General features: G+C 40.1%; 1 protein-coding gene across 2 annotated transcripts in view; it reads right to left on the bottom strand.

The window, feature by feature from the left end:
- Positions 1–21,549, bottom strand: part of S6kII (Ribosomal protein S6 kinase II) — a 362,049-nt gene that overhangs the window by 201,117 nt on the left and 139,383 nt on the right. For both annotated transcript variants that reach the window (XM_068226656.1, XM_067143003.2), the window contains exon 2: positions 5,852–5,893. In XM_068226656.1, coding sequence (XP_068082757.1) covers positions 5,852–5,893 — 42 coding nt within the window. The remainder of the gene's footprint in view (positions 1–5,851; positions 5,894–21,549) is intronic.

Here is a 21,549-nt window from a genome sequence, read left to right as displayed (position 1 = left end):
CCGACTCATCGGGTATTCCTATTAAACAGATGAGTAAAAGGGCATAGATTTTGTCCTGGGACTCTACACTATTCGCCCCCCTCCACACCTACCACCCACCGGAATTACAGTGTGTTCACGGCTCACGGCTATCTGCGGCCTCGTCATTCCAGCTCTGAAACTTTGGACTGTTAGATCGGCAGCGTAGTACTGTTCGTTAAAAGTGAGAACATGTGTAGTTTTTCACTTAATCGAATATTTCATATGGTGGCATTGCTTTTTAACACGACATTCCCACTGCCATCATTGTAAATGACCTATCTTGATTTCAGTTGGGAAAACCACTAAGACAGTCTTTCTGAGGATGTAAAAGAGCAGGTGGTGAGGGAGTGTCTGCCATTATAAAGAAAACTCCCCAACTTGACTGTGACTGATTGTAACCCAGTCTTCACATAAGAAAAGACGTTTGGTGACTTTCCGTCGCGTTTCTAGGGTAACGTTAAGAGCTATGCAATTTAGTACAATCGTACTCACAATGTGTACACTACCTACCTACCCTAGAATTCGGTATACCATGTAGAATTCCGTAGCGAAGCACGGGTACATCAGCTAGTGAAAACACAAATTGCAAAGTGTTTCAAAGTCGCCAGTTCTTATGTAGTTCATTTTTCCTATTTTTCATATTCTTAATCATAGCACCAATTTGCAAAAAACAAAATAAAATTGTGCTTTTATCTACACAGTATGCGCATGAATAACTTAAATTTATGAATTTACAGTAGGTATATTGAGTACTCAGCCCGAAGACAGCGACGAATGGCAATATACGTCTCCTTAGTGACAGTTCGACCTTCAAAAATGAATTCGATGTAGGCCTACGGTACCATTCGCTGAAATCGAAAAACACGTCGACCATCTTTACCCTTGCGCAGGGAACCACAGGCTATTATCCACGCGGCACGGTAGAGAAATTGCCCACATAATAAAGCGGGGCCAACCAAAGTTCGGTTACTTTTCGACTCTGGTATATTTATTAACGTCACAGTATTCTGGAGAATATGCAGCGTTGGTTAAAAACAATAGTGGTATTAACTCCATCGTCAGCTGATCATAGATGACCAAGGCATACTGAAGAGGCGTAATATGGGAATGTGGAGTGAGATAGTTTCTCATTGCTTTCCTCACCGAGCCAGAAGTTTCCATTACATACCAGTCAGCCAAGCCCACTGAAATGCGCGCACCAACCGACCCTATGGGCAATATTTTCACGCCATTCTGAACAGGACTGGTTGCACAAAGAATGGCATAACTAGCATCGCTAATACCTCAGTCATTCATATTGTCAAAGCCAAGGATGATACTGCTCCACAATAATGCGATGTAATTTATCAATATTTATCACACTGTAGTATTAAGTTATAAGTTAATACTTTTTCCAACCACTTAAATTCTATAAATGTATGCGCTCTCTATGCGTAATAGTGGTCACATGGTCTTCCAAGGCCGAACGCCATTAGTAGTAATAAAAGGGATGCGGTTGAGACAAGTCATTGGAAGTAACAAATGCACTATAAAATCCTAATCTTATAAATAAAGTTGTTCGTGTCTGTTTGTTTGTTTGTTCCACCATCACGTCGAAACGGCTGGATAGATCTCAACCAAACTTCATATTTAGAGTATACTCACCCCGGGGAAGGTTTCGATATGCATATCATTTTAAAATCTTTGAAAAGACGGGGGTTTTATAGGAAAACCACAACGGTTTTATACTATTATAGGCAAAATATCGAATTTGTCGTATAAGGACGAGACAAAGCTCAATTTAATCCTCTTGACGCAAAGAACAAAACTCGGTAAGCCATACGGGCCCGAAAACCATGTTTTAAGGCCCTAAAACCAACCGTTACGGGGATATTGGCACCACACTACCTCTGCTCTAGGAATCGGATAAAGAAATGAACTGCCGTAACCATGGCAACGTCAGCTCCAGGATTCTAGAGCAGTGAGATTATGTATGTACGTTTGGGCATAGCTGCCAACCAAAATTGGTACAAATAAGACTTAATATCTGGAAAAAATATACTGTTGTGTAAGGCACTCATAGGACTCCTTTGGGCGGGGATGGAAAGGGGGTGAAGTACGAGTATAAAAATCTTACTATATATAGAAATGAAAGTGTGTGTGTAAATGACACATCTCCTCCTAAACCACTGGAGCAATTTCAACCAAACTTGGTATACGTATTACTTACTATCGGGAGACGATCACTGTGGGGGGTAAGCCATCCCTAGCGCCCTTAAGGGAGTGGGTCAAGGGGGGGGGGGTAGTTACAATAATAATCGAGAATAGTGTCGAATTCATAGTTTTCGGGGTCGCTGAGTTGAAAAGTAATACTCTAGAATTTTTTAAAGTCCAGCCCCCTTTTAGGTGGGGAGCAAAGGGGGGGGGGGTGAGATATAGAAATAATTAAAAACAGTTTCGAATCCATAGATTTCAGGGTGTCTGAGATGAATAGTATTACTCCGGATTTTTTGTAAGTCCAAGTGGGGAGCGAAGGGGGTGAGATATAAAATTAATCGAAAAACTACATATAAAATATCTTTTGTGTGTGTGTGTGTGTGTGTGTGTGTGTGTGTGTGTGTGTGTGTGTGTGTGTGTAAATGACACATCTCCTCCTAAACCACTGGAGCAATTTCACCAAACTTGGTACACTTATCAATTAGTATCAGGAGACAAACCGCGTGAAGGTAAGACACCCCTAGCACTCTGATGGGCAGGGGGCGAGGGGGGTGGTATAAAAATAATCTAGAATATTATCGAATCCATAGTTTTCGTGGTAGCTGAAATAATTAGTGACACTCCGAATTTTTTAAAATTCATGTTCAGCCCCCTTTGGGATGTGGGTGAGGGGGAGTGAGATATAACAATAATCGAAAACAGTGTCGAATCTACAGTTTTCTGGGTGACCGAGATGAATGGTGACAATCCAGATTTTATATCTCTTAGTGGTGGAGGGCGGGAGGGGGACAGTCTCATTGACAGTTGAAATCCTGTACATCGTATCTATAGTGCGACGGCTAAATACATATAGTTATCACTTATTAATTTTTGACAAGATAAAATACTTCCCAGTCGATTCGAGCTTCCATAAGGACGAAGTTTTACTCGAAAATTAAATGATCTAAAACTTGAAATCAAACACATCTAAATAATTTTAAAACTACATAACATATTAATCTGCAAGTAAAAAAGGAATTCTATAAAAATTCACATCACACATAACTAACTTAACTGGTAATGCAAAACTTAAAGGTAAATATTCAGAAACTATCCGAGCAACGCCGGGTACTACAGCTAGTAATAATAATAATAATAATAATAATAATAATAATAATAATAATAATAATAATAATAATAATAATAGCTTTACGTGCCACTACCTACCTTTACGATTTTCGGAGATGCCGAGGTGCCGAAATTAAATACTGCAGGAGTTATTTTACGTGCCAGTAAATTTACCGTCACGAGGCTGTCGTACTTCAGTACCTTCAAATACCACTGCACTAAGCCAGAATCTAACCTGCCAAGTTAGGGTCAGAAGGCCAGTGCCTCAACCATCAGTCACTAACCCCGGTTATAAAATCTTGTCCTTTGGTTGCAAGTAACCTGAAACGCATTTATAGCATACGATTTGCAATTACGAAATAAAACATGCAAATATGCCAAATCCACCCCTGCTTATAAGTTCTATTCTCCACTGTTCACGCTGCATTTACACGTTCCGACCATTTGTACAGCTTTCGCACAGTCCCGTATTTCTAATCGAGACGAGCGCAGGTAGTATTTCCTGACCATGGCCACATTAAGTCAATTAACTTACAAAGTGATACCTCTGTCTAGTGTTGTTATTTCGGAAGTTAAAAAGAGGAAGAAATCACAACGTAGAAGGTGGACAAAAGACTGGCTTCTACAACACGTTTCGCTTTCGCACGTTGATCTTTTGAAGGAGTTAAAATTGGAAAAAGATGACTGCTTTAACTACATGAGGATGGACGAAAAGAAATTCTTAGTGCTGTTGCAGTATGTCACACCGTATATAAGGAGAGAAGACAGTGTAATGAGAGAATCGTTAAGCACTTTACGCTACAGTACAACACTACATACACGCTCCCAGACGAAGGACTGTGCTATCTGTCTGCAGCGTTGTCTGCGTAAGCTTTACACGCTCAGATTCGTCTGCGCGTGGTCTGTGTTAATTCAACCTCCGCCAGACTTTGCACAGGCCGAACACAGACCGCAGTACAGACCAAAATTACGGTCGGCGATTCATTTACACGCAACGACTTGTCTGCACAAACACGGTCTGTACAGACAGATCTATGTAAATGTCTGAGCGTGTAAAGGGCCCTTTGGAGTAATCGAACATCGGCTGACTCCGCCTTGTTCCGTAAGGAACTTCTCTACCTTGCTCGCGTGGAGAATACTCTACATACAGTCTCAGGAGAAAGGGAAACGTTTACGAAGTTTTCTATGATTCCAGCGAATGGTACATTTCGAATGTATTCCGGAATGTCGAACTGTCACTAAAGCGACGAATATTGCCAATTTTCGCAGTTTTCTTGATGCAGTGCGACGTAAAATACCTGATTTGTAGCAAGGATAGAATTGGTTTCTCCATGATGAACGCCCCAACACACTGTTCGCTCCATGACATGCCTGGTCTTCCTCATTCTTCATATTCGCCGGATTACTACAAGTTTCCGAAAGTCAAAATGCTGCTCAACGGGCGGATGTTGGCTTGGCCAAAGAGACGAAGACGAATGCGAAGTGTTCTGAGGGAGGTGACCGAAGACAGACTGCGGAACCGTTTCCAAAAGTGCTGGCAGAAGCATGTCACTCTTCAAGGGATTTACTTTGAAGGTGACGTTGTGTAAAATGTAAGTTTCACATCCTCTGTAATAAAAGGTTCTAGGGGTCGATGACCTGTGTTGTTAGGCCCACTAAAACAACAAGCATCATCATCAAGCAAAAGGTTCTACACATGTTTGGCAATCTTTGACTCTGCCTGTAAGTTTCAACATAATTTTAAAAATACACAAATTTGAACAGGCTGTGTGGTCTTTCTAGGCATTTTCTTAAGTGCTGAAAGCAGAACTTGTGCAGGAAGTTGCAGTAAAAGTCCTCTAGTCGACGCAATGAATGTTTGCACCTAATAGATAGAAACATAGTCTCTCACAACCAGAATGAGTGTATGGTATTGTATGATCCTCGCATTTAATATTTTACAAAACTTATCAAAATATAATTTAGCCTACCTTCCATGTAGATATACACCTTGTGGATATCCACAACAAACATTGTATCTATAGGTTCAAGATAAGTGTACCATGCGTTCAATCTTTGTATGTGCCTGACTTGGTTTACACAAGAGTGAACATATTTCCCGACGGTGTATCATGTAAACAGCAACGTAACTCTTACGTCATCAAATGTATAAACACTACGTGATTCTCGAAAAGAACAATATCGTAGCAATTTGTAGTCATTCGGCATGGAGGGATGAATTTCGATAATGAAGTGCTCGATTTGCCACATACAGCAAGGGTTGAAATCTACACAAATAGCATTTGGAACATAAAATATACCTGATGCCTTTATAAAGCGCTACGCACTATAGCCCAACGGCCTAATGCCAAGAAAACAATAATCATTGTGAAACTCAAGTCTTGCCGATATGTCTTATTAGCACAATAGCACATTGGAAAACTCCATAGCAACAAAATCAGTAAAAATATACAAAGTGAGGTAGAAAATCACGTCGCCATACGAATGAAGCGGTAGTAGACTTAATTCAAGTGGCATCCGTACTTACTTCATTTGGATCATCCACTACCATTTCTTCTGTGCTGGCGGTCTGAAACAGAGAGAAACCATGTTGTACTTTCCTTAAAACAGGAATGAAGCAATATAACAAAACTACACAATAAAGCCGCACTGTTACTTCCCGGATAACATTAACAACTAGGAAATACGAACACACAGCAGACACATGCCGATTTTCCAAAGCTTTACAAAAGAAGTCACGAACAGTTCGAAATCCGTAGCAATCTAACAAATCAAATAATGACACCAAAATGTCCACAAATAAAAAGAGACAAAATTAGAACTTGTTCAACATCACGTTTCAATATTTTAAATGTTTAAAACCATAGTAGTAGTAGTAGTAGTAGTAGTAGTAGTAGTAGTAGTAGTAGTAGTAGTGTGTAGTGATTTCAAGACACAGCAGTGTATTGTGAACACTATTTTTTCTTTGCTAGTGGTTTAACGTCGCACTAACACATTGAAGGTTTCGGCGATGCAAAGATGGGTAAGTGGTAAGATTGGGAAGGAAGCTGTCGTAGCCTTAATTAAGGTATAGCCTCAGCATTAGCCTCATTTGAAAATGGGAAACCATCTTCATGGTTGCCGACGGTAGGATTCGAACCCACCATTTTCCGAATCCAAGCTCACAGCTACGCGACCCTTATCCCACAGCCAATTCGTTCGGTGTGTTGTGAAAAGGCGTTCTTCAACGTGCTAGTCAGCATCCTTTCGGGCTGTTTCGATTTGTCCCTTTTTGGGTGGCGCGTGTTTTCGGTCGTAACGCATTTCGGTAACTGTAACACTTTGGTCACACGAACATTGCGTTATCACCATTTTAGGTTATATCTGTCTTTGTTAAACAAGTATGTTGTTTTTGTATCCTAGCGACATTATTTTGTAAATCCTTTCTAGATGTTACCAAATTAAGAAGTGGAAAATGGCTGAAATAATAAAGTCGACTAAGAATAAATCAATACTGCTATCAATTCCACACCACAAACACAGAACCCGTCGCTACTGACCATGTGAGGGGAGGGATTCATAAACAGGAAGATGCGCAATTGGAATCGATCTTGTTAAAACAGACGTTATCATTACACAAGAAATACACTGGCAATCAAGAGCAAGGGTTGGCCATGTTGTACGAACACCAGCACTTTAAGGACATCGACCAAATAGATGTTTACCTACGGGCAGTAGCCTACAAAATGAAAATCGATCCATGTGAGATCATCGGTGGTGATGACAGCGATTAAGAATAGAAATTAACAGTCTTATACAACAAATTTTCATGAATCGTAAATTATAGACTATAAGGAGTATAATAATTTATATTTACAATTATTAATTATTTCCATTATTAATGTTACATTAACAAAATTTAAATTCTGTGTTCAGGCAACACTGGCCGAACATTCAGTGACCCAAATGATCGAGACCAATATTTCCGTGACCGAAATATGCACCGATCAAAATGCAGTCACCGAAAAGATCGTCACTATACCCACAGGGTTCTCCCACATACAAGGATACTTAAATGGCCAAGTATACGACTGAGACAGAAAAATAAAAGTAACAAACTTGGTCTAGCCCAGGGGTTTCCAAATGGCGGCCCGGGAAGCCATATTTTGCTGCCCGCAAGGGCTTTACAAATGTTTTAAGAATTATGAAGAAAATTTATAAAAAAAGTATTTCATAGCTCGTTCAAAAAAATTAGTAATTTTTATACCCTTTATAGACCCAAGTCAGAACTAACTCATTCTTTAATATTAGTTCCTGATTTTTAAGTATTCACTTGGTCTGAATAGATTTTTTATTCAAAAAATTAAAATTCAAACTTCGGCGGAAAATGAGCCCTTACAAACGCCACTGCTAGTTCTTAAACCATTATAAAAATGGCTATGGGATCCATACCAATTCTTGAACTCCACGCCAACCTCAGTACTTTAATTACCATTGGTGTAAGAAGCGGTTTCAATTCTTCGTTCTTCTCTCACTGTTAATACTGGCTAGTACACAGTGCTGCACACTCCAAGAAATTTTCACGCAAGTACTATTGGAAGTACATTGCAGGGATTTTAGGCTCTTACAACTGTATATCATTGTTCCCTTCACACTACTCTCACTAAACTGTAATTCCTTTAAGTTTTGTTCTGACTGCATTATTAATTTCAGTTTTGTCATTCGTTTTTTTCTTTTTCTTTTTGTCATTTGCCAAATATTAATCCAAATGAACTGACATTTCTAGATGCTCTTCTTCCAAATTCAACTGTTCTGGGTATAACAGTGTTTTTAAAAAAAATTAACTCTTTTTTCAATTGTGAAAGTGTTTTAAGCAATTAAAATTATTAAACATTCATTTCAATTGAACTATGCGTATAATTTCATACGGGTACCTATGTTATATTTGCGCGGAATTTTACGAAAAATGGCCTATTATTAAAGTGTGCCCCGCGATCATGCCTAATTTCCAATGTGGCCCTGAAGCCCTTACAAACTGGAAACCCCCGGTCTAGCCCATACTAGGAGAGACAGTGCATTCTGCCTACCTTCACAAGAGATTCCCTGTTAGCAGGGACAATCACGTTGTGTATTATATATAAAACAAAGTTAGCACTAAGCCCCTTGAACATAAAGCCAATTACGGGTTTTGGCCTACTCACACGACTACTGCCCAGCCAGAAGGCCTGGATATATCGTGTGTGACGTGGACAGCGTTACGATTTCCTCACCACTATTACTTGGCTTTCGGCTGATAGAACCCCGTTCCATCCCTCAGAGTCCAGGATTAAAATCGACCCCGTGGCCTCCAGGTAACGCACGCACACACACACACACACACACACACACACAACGGTGTAAATAAAGTAATTAAGTGATTAATAAATAAAGTAATTAGTAAAATATATTTAATATGAATAAGCTTGAATGCGTGAGACATGCGAGATCAAATAAGAAAAAGTTAACCAGGAGACTAACAAAGTCGACCGTGGAGGGTAAGAAAAGATTAAAGGAGGAATTTCGTTATTTTACGTCACTGTTAATATCGTAATTATGGCCACAGGACCTTCATTTCTACGTGAAATCCGAACCGTAAGTACATGACTTTTCATTTTTAAAATCCCAAATGCATTCACCGGGACTCGAACCGCGGCTGCCTCAGTGAAGAATGAGGCCATGTTAGTCGGCATATAGGGCCGACGCACTCTAGTAGGCAGGCCGAGAGGGCGATGCTTTATAGACACTAATCAATAATACCATCACAAGAAATGAAAGAGACGAGAGCACTCTGGCAACTGAAAATAAAGATTTTAAGTTCCGATTTCGTTCACAGAGTCCTGCAGACTGAACTATTCGTCCAGAACAACAGTTCGCAATTCTTTACACTCTAGCATGTAGCGCTATCTCGGAAATGTCGAAGCAGAAAAGGCTTCGTGTACCAAGAATTATGTCCTCAGCTTGAAGTGACTGAATAAATGAATCGGCTGTTTAAGAAACCGCACATGTCCATTTTCGAACAAAATAGGTTTAATGCATGTATGTTAAAAGTAGACTGTGTACAGTCCCATCTTTAAAGCATACTTGTTCGCATTTTAAGGATTTTACTGGAACCTTGAAAATCTTGTTTATTTGAGTAAGCACGTATTTCCAGGACATGAGTTGTTTCTCAAACATTTCTGGTGGCAACCATATGAATTAATGACACCGATCTCTAATAGTTTCTCGCTGTTAGACAGCTGTTGTTCCAGTTCATCATGGCATAAGAGAATGTTGATGTGAACGTCAAGAAAAGGTAAAAGGGACATAAACAAGTAGACAAGTGTGAATTATAAAGATTTTTTTTAAATTGCTTTACGCCGTTCCGACATAGACAACTTTTATGGCGACATTGGGATAGGGAAGGACTAGGAGTGGGAATAAAGCGACCGTGGCCTTAATTAAGGTACAGCCCCAGCATTTGCCTGGCGTGAGATTATAAAGAAAGCTCGCGTTAATGTTTTACAGTATGCAGATTGGAAAGGGGAAACAGTGCACGAAAAACAACGTGGGGAAGCATGCACGTAAGTATGCACAACATAACCTACAATACTAACGTTAATGTTTGACTGTCTGGGCTTCTAGATGTGTTTATTGTTTTTTTTTTTTTTTTTTTTTTTTTTTTTTTTTTTTTTTTTTTTTTTTTTTTTTTTTTTTGGTATATGGTTCAACAGATGTGCAAAGCACTGCTGAAGGAAGATTTGTGAAAAGCAACAAATGGGTGTGTTCAATAAATTCAGTTTTGAGGAGGTTCTATGTAAACATTGAAAAGGAGAGGGGACAAACTGCAGCCTTGCCTCACTCCTTTCTGGATTGCTGCTTCTTTTTCAAAGCCCTCGATTCTTATCACTGCAGACTGATTTTTATACAGGTTGTAGATAATTCTTCGTTCTCGGTATCTGATCCCTATCATCTTCAGAATCATAAATAGCTTGTTCCAATCAACATTATCGAATGCTTTTTCTAGATCTACGAATGCTATGTACGTGGGCTTGTCCTTCTTGATTCGATCCTCTAAGATCAGACGTAAAGTCAGGATTGCTTCACGTGTTCCTACATTTCTTCTGAAGCCAAATTGATCTTCTCCCAACTCAGCTTCAACTTGTTTTTCCATTCTTCTATAAATAATACGTGTTGAAATTTTGCAGGCATGAGATACTAAACTAATGGTGCGGCAGTTTTCACACCTGTCAGCATGAATGAGAATGAGGAGGACGCATACTTGCAGAGCCTGATGGAAGTTGTCGCAATGCAGAGGTCACGTGTTACGAATGGAGGTAAACCAGAAAGTCAACGATTCAAATAGATTACTTCAACGTCATGCTCAGGACAGTACGTAGTATGTAGGTCTGCGGAAAATGCTATCAGCGGAGAGATGACAAGTGCAATTATGGACCATATAGCTTCTTTTCCATATAAAGAAGCCCACTTCTCAGGGAACGACTGAGTATCTTGACGAGAAATTTAACGTCAAACACACGTTTTAACTTTTCAAGGAAATGCACCCTTAATACAAAAGTATTACTATCATTGCTAAGTGTTCTTAGATAGGTTCTCTCATTCGGACAACCTCAAATTGGCATCTGTAGTGAGTGGGAAGGATTAAAAGTAAAAGTCTTAATGAAAATGCTAAACGTGTGGCACTAGCTGAGCTCAAAATTCACAAGCGTATAGCAAAGTGAAAGACGTGGAAGTGTTGATGCAGACAAGGAATGATATAGCAGCTATCAGTATTGATTACACGCAGAATCTCCACCTCCCCACCTTTCCCATGCAGGAAGCATTTTACCTTCGATAGCTCACACTTAATGCTAGCCACATGATCACAGAATGGTCGGGACCATTCATTTACCTTGAAAGTTTTCCACATGATGTGGGGGATGCTTGTGCTGTACAAAATAAAAACCACACAGTCCTACGAATGTGGCTTACAGTGACAGGCCAAGGCCGTACACAACTATTTCTCCATACAAAGTTCATGTCCTGCAACCGAGATTTCGGTGTCATCAAAAGGAAGGCGAAAAGGATTTACGTAATTTATTTGCCGACCGAAGGATTATGTTAAATTAATAACAACATCGAGCAACAAAAATCAATTCAGAGTCATTATGATGGAAACCTGTGATAATATACTGTAGTTGAAAACATGGTGGACCGGGTGAGTTGGCCGTGTGGTTAGGAGCACGCGACTGTGAGCTCGCATCCGGGAGATAGTGGGTTCGAATGCCACTGTCGGCAGCCCTGAAGATGGTTATCCGTGGTTTCCCATTTTCACACCAGGCAAATGCTGGGGCTGTACCTTAATTAAGGCCACGGCCGTTTCCTTCCCATTCCTATCCCATCGTCGCCATAAGACCTATCTGTTTCGGTGCGACGTAAAGCAAATAGAAAAAAAAATTAAAAAATAAAAACCATGGTGGCCCAAGTTCTATAAAGAAAATACTATTTCTGTCGAATCATGTGGTAAGCATGTAAATACGGAACACGAAGTACCTTCCCCAATAAGCATATTATAAACTGAGATGACTAGATCGTAACTGCAAGGCCCTACACTGACAATGTGGTAAGTCATACACTGTTATACAGCCTGATGAAGTAAATGAGAAATTGGAAGATAGGAGAATTGGAAACAGTACGGAGAAATGCAAGACAAAGATGACGGCAACAAGAAAGGGAGATGAGCAACAGAAAATACAGATAAAAGATATTAACTTGTGGAGGGTTCCAAGTAATTAGAATGTGAAATAAAGGAAAATTCAAGATTAAATATAGGAATCAAGTGGAAGAGTATCCTGTAACCTGCATAATTCGAAGTTAATCACTAATATATCCATCTTTGTTAACTACTGATTCTGAAATGCAATAAGAAAATGTATTAGCAATACCAAAATAACGTTTACATTATTCCTATAATCTCGATCGTCTATGGCCTGTACATCAGTTGTTACCTTCAATGCAGGTTGAAGAAAAGTAATACAATTTTGAATAAGGGTGTAAAGCTTTCGATAAAGTAAAGTGGAGAGGGAAGGAGACCAGACCTTCCTCTAGCTATGCATGGTTCAGTAGATCTTTTCTAAACCAGTTAATGTGTGTATTTATCATTTACAGCGTAGCTGAACATTAACTGAGTCGTACTATATAAATTACACATGGCATGTCATTAACGTCCATGTGTTATCCTATCAATGGTACGTCCATATAGTTAGATGACTAAAACAAAGAGTATAACACACATTCTTTTTACAATTGGCTTTACGTCGCACCGACACAGATAGGTCCCGAGCATACACATTTATAACAGTGATTTACCTCACACTCAACAGGGCCTCTCAAACGCCCAAAATCTCACGCGTGCAAATTGAGGTGCAGACTCCCTGTGCACAGTGCATCGGTCCCATTCAGCTCGGCTCGGACCAACGCTTCGTCTCTGGGCTACTCGGCTCAACTCGGCTCGAACTTGGAGCGCTACGGAGCAAGTGAGGAAGAGGGAGGCAGGCGGAGCGAGCGAGACAGGCGTGAGGAAAGAAACAGCGCTATTGCTCCAAATCGAGGAGTTGGGCTCTGCACTCTGGTCAACCACGGGAAGTCGTCGTTTGCACCTGGTGCATGCACTCTGAGAGGCCCTGTTATAGACAATGGTGATACATTTTAATTAAAAATTAATCAGTGTACCGGTACACTACGTGTCACTAAGTTTGTTGCCATGAACAACAGAGCACATTAAAATTCGAATGAACACAGTTCCCTTCACGCGGCGTCGTTCATTTTGCGTAAGAACCTGAAGGTACATCAGCAAAGTAAACAACCGACGTTATCCTACAGTTGGCGTTCCATAAACCTGTAAAGGCCTCTACGCAATGTGTTTGCTGTCCAGATTTCTTTCCCTAATTATAATTCTTCAAAGCAATGCAGAACTACTGATACCGTAATATTAAAAAATTTACGAATGAACAGTCGTTCAAAAAAGAATTAATGCATGGTACTGTGCAAATTCCTCGCAAGCACACTTTTCTCAGAAACAAATGAACCTATAGATACGCTTGTTCTGGGTATTCCTAGAGTTTCTATCTACATGTCCGATGAATTATTAAGTCTAATGAAATATTAAATGCGAGGAATATGCACTAACATGCGGTCATTCATTCATTCATTCATTTTTTAATTTTTTTTTTTTTTTTTTGCGATGATACGTCATAAAATTTGAAATTTGCCCAATATTATTTTCTACTTTCACATGCAGATGGTGTGAACATTATAACAACTGAATAAAATATTCCTCCGTTACAACTATGGATGATTAACACATACCGAAATGGCACAGCCATTTAAATCCATCATGATTTGAAACAGGCAGGATATTACTACCTCTACCTTTCAAACGCGATTAACGGCGTCCTATACAAGGTTATTCGCCTAAGATGTTAAACGAAAATAACGTCTAAACCATTGAAGATATCGGCATTCTGTTTTCATATTCGTAAATGATACCCAGGTGCTTGTAAAATAATGTGCTACGTATTCTTATAGGGTGATTAATAACCGAGATATTGATACTAATGAAATGCAACGGCACAAATTCATATAGCTGGCCTAAAAGTTCAACTGCGTACAAGTTCAAATATGTAAGTATTTTCAAAATCGGACAGTTACTTTTTGAGATCAATAAGAACAGAATGAGCGGCTTTACATGCTGCATCAGACAGCGTGCATTCTGGCAAGGATATACTGACGCACAAGCAGTTTCCTGGGTGCGATTCCAGCCACAGAATGGATACCAGGCATATAAGCATATCGTACACATGCGATGGGTTTGCAAACTGTGTATGACAGGCGAACGCATGACAGGACAGGGAGGGTTGATGTTTTTAAAAGGAATAAAATAATTACTTTGATTTCAAAGGAACATAACGAAAGCTATAAGAGTCAATGGTTTGAGTGTACAGTACATACTACAATATGAACTGAGAAATAAACAGAACACACAACACTTGAAGAGCTCCTTCTAGAAAAGCAAATGAATAATGTCCGAGGTAGACTTCATTGGAAATGATCCTAATGGCGTGGTTACGGGAACATACCAACGTGCATTCGGGAGAGCGCAGGTTCGAGTCCTGCCTGGCCCGACCTGAAAGTGATTTTCATGGCGTCCCATGTTCAACACCAAGCAAATGGCGGATTGGTACCTTTGAAATAGGCCACGGCCGACATCGTTTCTAAATCCTTCCCATCCGTGGGAAAAGACGCCAAACTGAGCGCAACCTGTTACTCATGGATTTCAAAATAAAAAACTTTAATCTCCCTTCCCCGTTGTGTGTTCGCCAGTCACACAATAACGTTCCACACCCAGGGTACGTTATGTTGCGGTACATCACATTATGTGCACGATAGTTTACAGTACATGCCTGGTATCCGCTCTGAGGCTGGAATCCATGCCAGGCAACAGCTTGCGTGCCAATACGTCCTTGGCCGATCGCACGCTGTCTGATGCGGAACACAAAGGCCCAAATGCGGGTTTTTATTGATCTCAAAAACTAACTGTCCGATTTTGAAAATACCTACATATTTGAACTTGTACGCAGTTGAACTTTTAGGCCAGCTGTATGCATTTGTATAGTTCCATTTAAAAGTATGGAGTTAATATCAATATCTCTGTTATTAATCACCCCATGAGAATATACAGCACATTATTTTAGAAGCCCCGGGAATCATTTACGAATATGAAAACAGAACACCGGTATCTTTAATGGTTTAGACATTTCCGCGTAACATCTTCGGTGAATAACCCTATATACACTGACTTTCGGTACTCATTCGGTGATAGGTGGTTGGTTCATGAGTTAAAAAAAATAAGCCCACAATCTACCCAGAGAAAATTCATAACAAACTGTTGGTAGAATTTGCGAATAATAATAATAATAATAATAATAATAATAATAATACCATGCCACCATCTGACGACCAAGTATGGTTAGACATCAAACTAAAGCAATCAATTCTTCATTAAATTTATTTATCTAATAGTTAAATGCAACCAAAATCAGAAGGACAGTTAATTTACCAACATAACTATTTGATATCATTTAGAATTCCGTATTTAAATTGAACGCAGTTGTATTTCATACTTATTCGTCAGTTAAATGGTCCAAGTCAAATTAAACAAATCACGCAAAGTTATTTGTCACACAGTAAATATACTAACCTTCTGTTTACGCCGGGGAAAAATATACGTCTTTACAGATGTTCTAAGTCTGGATACAACTCGAGTTGAAAGATTGAGCGGCATGGCTCCACAGTGGTAGCGAACGAAGTGGCGGGAGTCAGGCCAGGACAGATCAGACCAGGCCAGGCGCAAGCTGTACACTCGATTGACTTTCCGCCTCACTTGGCAGTGGCTTGTTTATCAATATCGCCACACTTCTACGTTAAAACACACACGAGGTGATTTTACAGAACCTGTTTTTTCATATTCTTGAGTTCACGTTGAGTCTGGACAAGTAAGACGCTTTATCCATTCTACACGAATTGTGAACCAGTTGGACCTCACCGTTCCTTGGCACTACGCCCGTCTATGTCCACAGTCATTCTGTCAGGAACACATGCTCAAATTCTCTGCTGCTAACAGGTAATGAATACAATAGAATAAAAAATAATTCGAAGGCATGAAATACATCCTCAATTACTCAATGTTGTTGCTTCAAGTAAAAAGGTGGGCCCATGACATTCGTCCAAAAGATGACTCCCTCATACCTGCATTGAAAATTCACACACATTCCACGTCCCTTGGTGCAAATGAGATGGTTGCAATTTTAGGGGGTAAACTTGTGTGTTTGCGATATCTCAGCTTGCGTTATTAACTGAACCTAGCACTGGGACGAAAATCCTTTCCGTTATTATCGATTTTAAAACACATCGGAGTGTCGGGATTTTGCACTGAAAAGGAATTAGCTTTATCGAGTCAGTAAATCTACGACTAGACTTTCGCATTTTTTCTTTCAATTTGCTTTACGTCGCACCGACACAGATACGTCTTATGGTGACGACGGGATAGGAAAGGGCTAGGAGTGGTAAGGAAGCTGCCGTGGCCTTAATAAAGGTACAGTCCCAGCATTTGTCTGGCGTGAAAATGGGAAACCACGGAAAACCATCTTCAGGGCTGCCGATAGTAGGGCTCGAACCCACTATCTCCCGAATGCAAGTGCGCGACACTAACCGCATGGCAAACTCGCTTGGTCTCTTCTGCATTTAAGGTGCCACTAACTGACCTACATATCAGACTGGTTCTGTTCCAACATCATGCTTCTACCATCAGAACCACTCATTCAATATTATGCAGAAAATGTATTCACACAGAGGTGGCGATGATGATTATTTCAAGAGGAAGTACAACTGGGCAGTAAAATCCTAAAAGGAAACGTCTCACAGTTACCAATACTGTAAGTGAACCACTTGGTAAGCCTTAAACTTTTAACAAAAGTACATTTATGAGTGGGATCTTTTAAATTAGGCAGAGAAGAATGCACACATTACAATCCAACTAAACACTCTTGGTCTTGTGTTTTAAGTTCCTTTTCATATATTTTTTGTTTAATATCAAGAAGTAACCGCACTGGGATTGTACCAAAGTGAAGTTGCAATGACGGAGCCCTAGCCGAATCTTGAACTGCTTGCGCCTGGCTCTCTACTTCCATTTTTCGTAACTCCAGTTCACTTTCTTATTTTTCCTACGATAAAATTTAATAATAATAATAATAATAATAATAATAATAATAATAATAATAATAATAATAATAATAATAAATAACCTTCAGAGAAGTAACAACCTATTATGCTGCCATTCACTATTCTCCTTTCCCATTAGACGAAGGACGATTATTTAGCGTATTTCTATATACGAAACCACGCCCCATCCGAGAAGAAGAAATATCCATAGTGACAAAATGCATACGCCTTTTTTAAAGACTGTAGGCCTGCGGTTTACATTATGAGACAGTCATTTCTAAAGGAGTTGTAGCTCTTTTAGCTGGCAAAAACGAGAAATTCCCAACAGTTGAGCAAGACAACGAATTGATCTTTTCCAATGGTAGCCCAATCAAAGTCTTGTATCGAAGTCATTCTATCCTTTCAGTGTTTTCTCTCTCTCTCTCTCTCTCTCTAACACCTCCAGTCTTCTGCAAAACAGCATACTAATTTACGAATTATTTTATGAGCTGTAGCCTTCACATCCAGGAATCTTTCAGCAAAAGTATTCTACTCTATAACGCAAACGGAGGGATGCCGAATGCAAGGGGAAGGAGTTCAAAATCTCCCGAGAGAAGTGTCGTCAGAATCCTGTTTGAATCAACGGTAGTACCAGTTGGATTTTAACCTCCGGTATTAATCTTTACTGTCGTGAAAAGAAGTATAGACATCCGAGTTTATCCGTTATTAAAAAGTTTATTATTTGTCCCACATAGAAACAAGCTACGCCAAAATTTAGCTTATTTTATTTTTATTTTACTGTATACTTTTAAAGTCATGAATTTTCAAAGTGAGCGCTCCGTTGGAAATACAAAAATACCGGCACTTTTTTCGTTCAACCTGCGTTAAAATTTTAACTGGGTACGATAAAAATTTCTACTACACATAATTAAACGTAGAATAAAATAAACTAAATTTTGGTGTAGCTTGTTTTTATCTGGGGAAAAGGATAAACTTTTTATCAACGTACAAACTCGGGTGTCTATACTCTTTTCCACGATAGTAGTTAAGACATTAGTGAACTAACCTGCCATTCAAGTGCAGCCAACCTGACTTTTCTTTCTTTCTTTCTTTTTCTTCTTCACTGAAGGTTGGCGACATTTAGCTGATATCACTCTAGAAGTTGGCACGCGGAAAAGCGAAATATTACTCATGTTGTACCAAACCCTCAGGCTCATCATCCAGGAAATTTTCCTTCGGCTGGGTCTGCGCTGGTCTTCCATCTTTCCTCGTAACACCAACTGCGGGATCCTGTGCTGGGTGCTTCGCATCGTGCATCTTGAAGGTAATAGAGAGGTCTTTCCTTGGAATAAAATAATCTCTTATTCTATTCCCAGTCTGTCCATTATTTTAGAAATCCTTCCTCTTTGCGTCCCAGAGATCCGTAACATTCGCCGGTAAATCCTAATTTCGAAAGCTTCCAGCTTCTAACACAGATTCTGAGTTGAAGTCCCAGCTCCCATTCCATACAGTAGTGTGCTCTCTTAGTATCAGGATCAAATTTTGATGGTAGTTGCAAAGAAGCTTTCTGTACATCTTCAAGAAGTTGTTTTGAGCTTGTTATTTTCTACACTTCATATCTTGGCTTCATACAAAAAGCTTCTGAGCTACTTGTAGCGATTAACGTCCGTTCCCACTTTGAACTATGATTGTATATCGCTTCTCATATCTATCTAGTGGTCCTAGTATTAGTACCGTTATCTGCATTATGGTTAATACTCTCTCCATTTACGTAGATACCTTCCGTAGAAGAGGACTCGAGCTTTTTTTTTTTTTTTTTTTGCAGAGTAGGCTTCGGCAAACAAGTGGCCACGGTTGGCCCCTAGACCGACAGGACCGACCAACCGAGCAGAGGGCTGGTGGCGACGGCCCTACCATGGCTCTACGCCTATGCACTCGGGAGACGCAGAGGGGCTGGCCCCACTGTCGGCTGTCCTGAGAATGGTTTTCCGTGGTTTTCCATTCTACTGCATAAAGGCGAATGCCGGCAGAGTACCTATTATAGGTCGCTAATCCCTCAACTTCTCCAAACATCTCCATTAGCACCACTGGCCTGGCAAGGAAGGGTACCCAACTAATGTCGCTGACTTTTGAACGAGACCAGTTTATGTATGTTTCGGGACATCAGAAACGACATTTGGTGACGTGCTATGGACAGCTGGAAATGGAAGGAGGGGTAAGGGAGTATGGAACGCAAAGAAAGGAGTAGATGTGGAACCGGTCTGCAAATTACGCATTAGAGATAAATGTGACCTGTTGTATGCATATGCTGTTACAAAATGAAACCAGCAGTGGTCGTTAAGTTGTTAGTGGATTTCTTCGGTATTTCGGAGGAAAAGCCAACTAAGGTAGAACGCATAGTTTTCGAACAGATTAGAAAACAGCTACTTGATGAAGACGTTCTTGTTGGAGAGTATAAAACTATGAAGAAGTCACCGATGATAATGAAAGCGATTTTGGGGATGATTCAGCGATAAAGCTAGAAAATGAGACGACTTCATAAAGCGGTCCAGCATTATGTGGCAGTGACGCTAGCAGTGGTTCCTCGTATTATCCATCACCACTACAGAAGAACAGAACAAAATTTCCTGAAGGTTACGAAATCGAGACGAAACAGCCAAGAGGAAATGATCCTCTAAAATTATGCCCTCATGGAGTAGCCCTAGATATGTTCCCTAGAGTCAAATTTACTACCGCAATGGCACAAAAGACAAATCAAAGCAGTTATGCGAAACGCTGAAACTACTTGGCAGAAAAAGGAAGGTGCTACAAGAGAGAATAAATAACGAGGTACGTGATCAGTTCATTGCAATGCGAAAACAACATGGAAACACGACCGAACGCTACGAATCTGGACGATGTATTTTAAAGCACAAATTGATCCAAATTGATCTTTGTTTTACGTCGCACCGACACAGATAGGTCAAATGGCGACGATGACATAGAAAAGGCCTAGGAATGGGAAGGAAGCGGCCGTGGCCTTAATTAAGGTACAGCCCCAGCATTTGCCTAGTGTGAAAATGGGAATCCATGGAAAACCATCTTCAGGGCTGCCGACAGTGGGGTTCGAACCCACTATCTCCCGATTACTGGATACTGGCCGCACTTAAGCGACTGCAGCTATCAGGCTCGGTGCAAATTGATCTACGTCACAAGAAGTGACAATGCATACTTAAATGAAAACATTTGAGACAAAGTGAGGTCAAATTGTTCGTCTTTTGCATTTTCACCACAATACGTCTTATATAAGCTTGACGAATTCAAAATCAGGATTTGAACGGATCACTTTTTTTCAGCTTACATCTAGCTTTCGCAGCTATTTCTCCGTGCGATGATAGACACATTTGAATTTCCTCAATAAATGGTAATGACTGCCTGCTGCGATAACAAAGTGACGAGTGAGAGTTTCCGGTAGGAAAATCCAGGATAACAACGGAAGAGGGTTCAGTGCAAACCCAAGGTGTGTAGCTGCTAGCTCAGAAACGCCGCGTTAAAGAAGTGCGATGCAAGTTTTGTTTTGTTCGTCTAAAGATAGACGAAAAGATGAGGCGTCAATGAGTAATGCACAATGTACGGTTCGATTTATAACAATGTATAACTGGGACAGCTTAATCTCAAGAATTACAGAGATCGACGTGGGGCATTCCAGCTTAGGTCAATGTTCACTCAAACAACAGTTAGTGTTTGGTTAATTGGATTATGTACTAAATTTGGTCGTCAGATAGGATGCCAGGAATACATTCTCTCCGTCTCTCAGCAATAGGCATACTGTATACGTGGAAAAAGGGCCCCAAATTCTGCAAACCAACATTCGTAAAAGCAAGTTAACATTATATATGCGCCAAAGTCACAAGAAAAGTCATATTATGCAATAGTAAATTCCAAATATTCGCTATTAAATCCAAAATATTCACAATATGCATTATGCATAAATTTTGTCCTAAAAAGGCGAAGACATGCAAACATGCAGGGAAAAAGAACGGTTATTTGAAATCGTTAAAGCTTAAAACAAATATTTGCAAAGTTTGAGAATTGTAACCAGCTTATTTAAAAACATGCATTTGCATGGAAATCCGGGCTCTAGTGATAACAGTCCTCCAGGGTAGATTTTTATCTCAGAGAGCTTCAGTATGGTGTATGTCCTCGAGCATTTATCACAGCTTGGTACCTACGTGCATGCTCCGTATAAGTCGACGGAGTTGACGTTGCGGTATCAGGTCCCATTCTTCAATGCGAGCCTGTTCGAGGTCGTGGAGAGTCTGTGGTGGAATAGGACGCCCACGAACACTTCTGTCAAGCTTATCCCACACATATTCGATGGGATCAAGGTCGGGACTCACTGCTGGCCATTCCATCTCTTGAATGTCCAGTTCTCGCAAGACAGTTCTGGTGATGCGCGCTACCTGAGCCCTGGCATTGCCAAGCATGAGTACG

This window comes from Anabrus simplex, chromosome 3, assembly GCF_040414725.1.
Source record: "Anabrus simplex isolate iqAnaSimp1 chromosome 3, ASM4041472v1, whole genome shotgun sequence".
In the NCBI taxonomy this organism is placed as follows: domain Eukaryota; kingdom Metazoa; phylum Arthropoda; class Insecta; order Orthoptera; family Tettigoniidae; genus Anabrus; species Anabrus simplex.
This window is presented reverse-complemented; position numbering and strand designations above follow the sequence as displayed.